Here is a 6,930-nt window from a genome sequence, read left to right on the forward strand (position 1 = left end):
ATTGACAAAAAATCATAAAAAATGAAACACACCACAAAAAGGGTTTCTGATCAAATATATAGCTTAGTGAGTTATTAAACATTTTACTTGATGTTATCTATCACACCATTGATGATAAATTTTAATTTAAACTTGGGAAAATCACACTACTAGACGCTTCTGCATCTAATTAAAAATGATAAGGGTGATAATATTAGCCTAAGATACCAAAAAATACAAAACAAAAAATATCAAAACTATTGAACTTGAGTTTGGTCTTGATTAAACATCTTTTTTTTTCACAGTTTGTCCTAGAGAAACTTCGTTTCTAGATTTCTTGATTTCATCATAATTTAACACTCCCAGCAAGCACACAACGTTGATCGACGTTGAAATAACGTTGATCGACGTTGATCAACGTTATTTCAACGTTGTGTGCTTGCGGGGCTTATTTTATGTAAGAATTTTAGCATGATCACGAATTAAGTCTTAATAAAATTGTGTTATGATCTTTCACTTTGTATGCTTTGCTGCATTCCTTGCATTTTACTGAAACAATTCTATTATCTTAAACGATTTTTTCAAAAAAGTTCAGTAAAAAGTTCAGTAGGGCTAAATTACGAGGCATTTAAATAACCAAAAAAATTTGAAGATTTAAGTAGACAGCTACAACTGTTTTTAAGCAGTTTTTTCGCACAAACGTAATGTCAGAAATGTAATTAAGATGTAGAAAAATGTAAATGAAACCTAAAAAAATGGATGCGTTGTTGCCATTTTGGATACAGCAGGAGGTAAAAAAAAAATAAATAAAATACGCAAAATATAAAGACATACGTAAAGTTTTAAAAAATGTACATTTTAAAAATATTTGTCAATAATATTTGTAAAATGCAAAGAATGCAAGATAAAATACAAAGTGAATGATCATAACATAGCTGAAATGAGCTCACTTAAGTCGTGATCACAAGTTCTAGAGGGTTTAAAAATTACATAAACCTATACATTTTTACATTTTTTAAAAACATTTTTATTACTTAAAAATTAAAAAAGAAAAGCATAAAAAGTGATAGGAAAAAGACATACAATAAAAATAAAGATAACAATAAAAACAACCATAAAAAGATATAAAAAGTAAGTAGAGATGTACCTCAAAACTAAAATCTGACAACATTTAATGTGTAAAAAAAGCGAGCGGATTTTAGAATAATAAATTTTCCTAAAATAATTTGCCTCATTATCTAATTTTCTCTAGAAATCAAGAATACCGATATGAAAAGAATATACCAAGAATACCGATATGAAAAGAATAATAATAATAAAGGCCAAGAAGACTAATAAAATAAAATTAACACATAAAAAAGAACTAGTCAGTAGGTTTTCTTCTATATTTCACACAGTTAAAATGCATATTGTTCTGAAGTAAATCAGGATAACTTTTATTAATCATTTTTATCAGATTATTAGAAAAAATAGCATAGTTAACGTACAATGTCATGATCAAGAAACTAAGAAATAAAAAAACTGGAATGCACTTTAACTTATATAGTAACATTCTTCAAAGTTTGTGTTTTCAAATTCCTAATCAATTTCATTTTCAGAATTTATTTCTTCAATAAAAGGGATTTTATTTGTTTTTACAGCCCACTTTTCCATTTTTTCTTCTCCTTTAGCTTCATTGACTTGACTATTTTGTCCATTAGATTGAAAATTTTTGCGTGTTTCAACCTCTTGAATAAAAAACCCTCTCTTTGATGACAATGGTTCCTACATTTTGAAAATAAGATATTCTACATATAAAAAAAAATTATTATGATAAATACTTATAAAAAAGCTGTCAGCCAATAAATTAAACAGTGCAAAATGATATCCATAAAAATAGATTAAAATTGTTAAACACTTTAATCAATCAAAATTGAATTTTAAATGAAAGAAAAAGTATTACTATCAACCTCTATTTTATAGTTCACAACTTTGTTCGATTCTTCATTTTTTTTGGTTGTTTCTTCATCATCAACAAACATCAAATTCGGCATTTTTTTACCACCAACTTTCAATTTTGAAGTAAAAATTCCTGTTTCACTGCTTGAATGAGAAGACAAACTTTGATAAGAATCAATGTTACTAAAGCCTGCTAACTTTTCTAAATTATTGAAGAACTCATTTTCTTCAGAAACATTTAAGCAATCCTCTGTTTGTTGCATTTGTGGCATTGATCTTGAGAAATGGTTTGGGTATGCATCAGAAATTTTACTAACAAAGTTTTTATTTTCATTTTGCTGGTTATAAGAAAATGAATATAGATCTTTATTATTAACTCTTGTTGCTTTCATATCAAGCAAATCCTGGTTCACAAATGTACTTTCACTTCGTGATTTTATAGAATCATTCACATTTGCATCAATCTCTTCAAGGTCAGGTACATTACTCTCTTCCAGAAGATCAAACTGATCATACAAATGATCTTCATTTATAACATTCTTAAGCTAAAAATAAAAATTCTAAAACAACTGTATCATATTTTCCAATTAATATGTTTTACAAAAACAAGTAAAAAAATCTACAAATTTTAAGATTAAAAATATTTATGTGTTTGCTTTCCATTTAACAAAAAAATAAGCATTGCCTTTAAATGTCTAAAAAATGTAAACAGTAAAAAATAAAAAAAAGCTGTTAAGTTAAATATCAAAATATATACAAAGTTTTATTTTTAAGTGGTGAGAACAATTGAAGATTGAAACATTTTTAGTGAAGAATTTAAAAATATTTTTATAGGGAATTATTAAACACTCTAATGTTTAGTATGTTACAAAATAATATAATTTCATTTGTAACATACTAAACATTAGGATGGCCCTTAGAAAGTAGGGAAAAAACAAAAGTACTAAATTTAACTCTGGTACCTAATTAAAAAAATTATATGCAAAAAATCAGTAACGTAAATTATTCTTATTTGACACTTAGGGGTGGCCCTCAAGCTTCAAAGTTATGTATATTAGTATTTTGCAACTAGATTAAAAAATTACAATATATTTAGTATTTATTTAGACACATTCTAGTTTTCATGTCAACTGTCTATTTGTTTAGCTACATCTATTCAAGAAAATTTTCAATTGAGTCATGTTAATCACATAAACTACAATAGAAATGTATTAAACTTAGGATATCAAAATGTCCTGTCACCTTATTGTTATGTTCAAGTAAGGCTCACATCATTGTTTCAGCAGAGCATTCAAATGGACTAAATTCACTTGTTGACCACTGGAACTGGTATGTGACACTTTGGTATCAAACAGAGCTAACCCAGCGTATTCTTCTAATATATACCACAATTGAAGCCCATACTTCTTGCTTGTAACACCCAAAATAACTTTATGTGTATATATCAGTAGTTGTCCCATAATTCTGAAGTTGTTCAATAGGACCTCAATAGCAAGTGGTGCAGTCATCCAAGCTCATAGATGTAACAGAAAAGGTGGAAAAATCACAAATTACTTGACACCATATCACTAAGAACAAAGGTTGCATTCTTTGAAAAAGTCTTTTATCTGTCTACAACTGACGTTAGTTGACAGGTTCTTTTGAGAGAGGTGAAAAGCTTTGTTCTCTGCTATTTTAATCACTGTGAGGGAATCCAAATGAGTAATATTAAACAGACTGTCAAGCTGTTCCAGGAACTCCTCCTTCTTCATTGTTCTGTTTTTATGCTTCTGAAGGGCTTTGATGAAATATTGCTTCCAGCCTGTTGATGCAAATTTGGGCTGTTGAAATGAGTATTCAAGCCTTTTCACAGAAGGCAGACACTGCTTTGATTGAGTGTCAACTAAAATCTCCAACTGTTATTTTCTCTACTTTGCAGAAATGCAAAAAGTAGCCAAAGTGAGTTAATATTTGATGTCCATAGGGGAAAAACCAGACGTATCATAAATTATAATATTATTTGTTCTCCTCTTTTTTTCTTCTTTCCATACATATATTGATCTAACTGTTACCAGTAAAGAGTAGTTAAAAATACTACATCCTGTAGAAGTATAAGACACTTTCAAACTTTAAAATCTATAAAAGTTAAAAAGCTGCAAAATATGACAAGTCTGATTTTTCCCTTGTAATCTTTATTTAGTTTTCCTCTGGTTTCCATTTTAAGCCTTGAAATAATATAACGGATTATTATGAAAAACATTGAATATTGTCATTATTGTCAGTACATTAAGTACATATATCAGTACAAGTCACACAATTATTGGCTAAAGATTATTCAATAAATACTTTGGAATAATTGTTTATATCAAACTGCATCTGCATTTTGCAATTTAAATGATAATTAGTTAGATCTTTATCTAATTAGTAGTGTACAATTGAATAATTGTCCAATTCAAATGCAGAGCTAGGTTGTTTCAAAATACCTGGTTAGGCAAAGCTAATAGTTAACTGATTGTTGAATGAATATTGAAACACAATACAACATTGTGTACTTTTGCTGCCAATGCACTGTCAATTACTTTAGTAACATCAACATTTCATAGAATATATATGGAACAATATTTAGGCAAAAGTAAAACAAATGCTGATTATTACATTAAGGCACATCATCAAAAAATTGCTGATGCTACGTGATTATTTTAACAACATTACATTTTTAAGAGCCATCTTACTAAACGTACTAAAATAATCTAAGGACTTAAAGACATGTTTTTTTAACATTCATTAAAAAAAGACATCTTTAAATCATTTCGTTATTACACAACTTATTAGATTATACAACAACAACATTTGTATGTACAAATAAATTTTTTAGATTGATTGAACCAGCAAAAAGCATTTTCAGATTCATGTTTGAGTATCATAAATACTGAGTTGTTGAACCAAGCATACCTAACAAGATATGTAGTAGATGTTTTCTCAAGAAGTTTCTGAAAGTTATTGTGAGCGTTGAAAAACAGTGGGAGAAATTCTTATTTTAGCAAACAGTGGGAGAAACTCTTATTTTATGGATTTTCTTACATTGTATGCTGTACTGTATTACCTTATGTGACTCATCAAAATATAAAGAGCAGTGTGGAGAGGCAACTCATTCAAATTTCAAGATTGTCTTGCCAATAATAAACAAAGTATTAACCACAAAGATTATGGGGAGTTGAAAACTATTAATTTTGTGAATAAATGATTTTAATTTTGAAATATTATAGAGTAAATGTAACTTATAGTCAAAAATATTATGGTAATTTTTTGCACTAGGAACTGAAAGCAATTTTAATCAGTTTTTGATCTTATTCACAAACTAAAAACAACAAATTTCAAAAATCCCAAGTGATACTGCATCAAAGGTGTCCCTCCACTGCTCCACACTGTCAATAATATTTTATGACTATTCAGAAATAAACTGGACAATTTACCTTTTCTGACGATTCTTCTTTTTTAATACTTTTTGCTTTATCACGAATGCTTATTACATAATCTATGGATTCTTGAATCCTTCTCTTTTCTTTATTAATCCAATTTTCACGTTCAGCAGCTTCAGCTTCTTGTCCACCAATTGACCAAGCTTCTGCACAAGCTCTCTCTTTTGGAAAAATAGGTCTGTCATCCAAGTATCTCAATTTTTTGCATTTCAAAATTAATGTTTTTCTATAATTGCTTATATCCTTAATAACAGGATTGCCCATTAAGTTTAAAACATGCAAGTTTTCCATTCCACCTAATATATCAATAATTTTAGGATCAGATAATCTATTATAAGATAAATCCAATATACTTATGTTCACACATTCAGAGAGGTGTTGAATGTCTTCAGCAGTAGTCAAATGATTATGATTTATTTGTAGAGTGTTGAGGACTTTCAGACATGACAAATTTTCAATTTTTTTAATACTATTGTTGGAAACATTTAAAGTGTCCAAAGCTATCAAATTCTCTAAATTTTCAAGATGACTGATCAAATTTTGATGAAGGTATAAGCATTTTAAATGTAATTGGTGGTCTAAATTTTCAATCTTGCTTAACCCATTGCATTCTAACCACAAGCATTTCAGACCTGTATATTCTTCAAGGTTCTCAATGCGACCAAAACCTTTGTAGTGCAAATAAAGAACGTCATTTAAAGAAGGTGTTTGATACAGTTTCAAATCTTTGCATATTTTCTTCAGAACTTTTTGTGTCATTCTGGGGAATTTTTCATCTTTATTGTGGTCTTCAAATGAAGCCACCATTTTGAATCCTTGTGTTATCCTAAAATAGAAAAAAAGAAAGAAAAAGAAAAGTCTTTTATGCAGTTTAATAACATAAGACATAATAAAGCCTATTAAGAATTAAATCAGATTTTAAAAAGAAAAGCTGGTGATATTGTTGTCTTAAGGCAAGTAAAATTCAAACAGACTTTCAAAGTAAGTTACGTTATGGCAAATGGAATACAAGAATATAAATGTGTTATAATGATAATAATTAAAAAGATTTACAATTATTTTTGTTCTGTTTACAAGTACAAAATGGAATAAAATCAAGTTAGAAATAATTGGCAAAAAAATCTTTGCAGATATCTGAAATTCTACCACATGATTAAAGAATATGTAATATTGCTACTGTACGTTAATCATGAACTATTATTAATATAAAAAGATAAATTTTAATTAATTGATTTGCTCTAAAATATACCTTCACAAATAAAAATTTTACAAAAAAACACACAGAAATGTTTGTGTATTCATGTATGTTTGTCCTTAAAATTAAATCTTCTATTTCTAAAATTATATTTATATTATATATTAGGATTTGACTTTAAAACCAAGAAATACTTTAGGCAGAGCTACACTAATATAGTTATTGAAATAATCGGCGTTGTGATTGCTCTTTTGTTGTTTATTCGTTTCCGTGACACTGTATAATAAGGGGAAATATTTTTTTATATAAACCGAAATGAAGTGCCGTAAATTTCATCAAAACAAACTAACAAATTTAGTG

The 6,930-nt window shown here is 27.9% G+C and overlaps 1 protein-coding gene across 3 annotated transcripts; it reads right to left on the reverse strand.

Moving 5' to 3' along the window:
• Positions 1 to 1,350: 1,350 nt before the first annotated feature.
• LOC149889931 (dynein axonemal assembly factor 1-like) lies at positions 1,351 to 6,852 on the reverse strand. 3 transcript variants are annotated; one of them, XM_090084902.1, is made up of 4 exons: positions 6,765 to 6,852; positions 5,370 to 6,201; positions 1,929 to 2,462; positions 1,351 to 1,743 (listed from the first exon to the last, which is right to left on the reverse strand). In XM_090084902.1, exons 2-4 carry the CDS (start codon positions 6,180 to 6,182, stop codon positions 1,558 to 1,560), a joined length of 1,533 nt encoding a protein of 510 aa, XP_089941028.1. In that variant the 5' UTR covers positions 6,183 to 6,201; positions 6,765 to 6,852; the 3' UTR covers positions 1,351 to 1,557. The 3 variants fall into 3 exon arrangements, with proteins under 3 accessions (XP_089941028.1, XP_089941029.1, XP_089941027.1); XM_090084903.1 differs by lacking the exon at positions 6,765 to 6,852 and adding an exon at positions 6,625 to 6,762; XM_090084901.1 differs by lacking the exon at positions 6,765 to 6,852 and having other exon boundaries at positions 5,370 to 6,249.
• Positions 6,853 to 6,930: the final 78 nt, after the last annotated feature.

Source organism: Hydra viridissima, unplaced genomic scaffold (assembly GCF_058129835.1).
Source record: "Hydra viridissima isolate aposymbiotic clone 2 unplaced genomic scaffold, HvirCarnegie_v1 scaffold_4, whole genome shotgun sequence".
NCBI classification, from domain to species: domain Eukaryota; kingdom Metazoa; phylum Cnidaria; class Hydrozoa; order Anthoathecata; family Hydridae; genus Hydra; species Hydra viridissima.

What these genes read in the sequence shown, in the direction of transcription:
- LOC149889931 (XM_090084902.1), bottom strand. Translation starts at nt 6,182, where the DNA reads ATGGTGGCTTCATTTGAAGACCACAATAAAGATGAAAAATTCCCCAGA. An exon ending in AAGAAGAATCGTCAGAAAAG is followed by an intron (nt 2,463 to 5,369) that starts GTAAATTGTCCA and finishes TTTTATTTTTAG; the next exon opens with CTTAAGAATGTTATAAATGA. An exon ending in TTGTGAACTATAAAATAGAG is followed by an intron (nt 1,744 to 1,928) that starts GTTGATAGTAAT and finishes TTCAAAATGTAG; the next exon opens with GAACCATTGTCATCAAAGAG.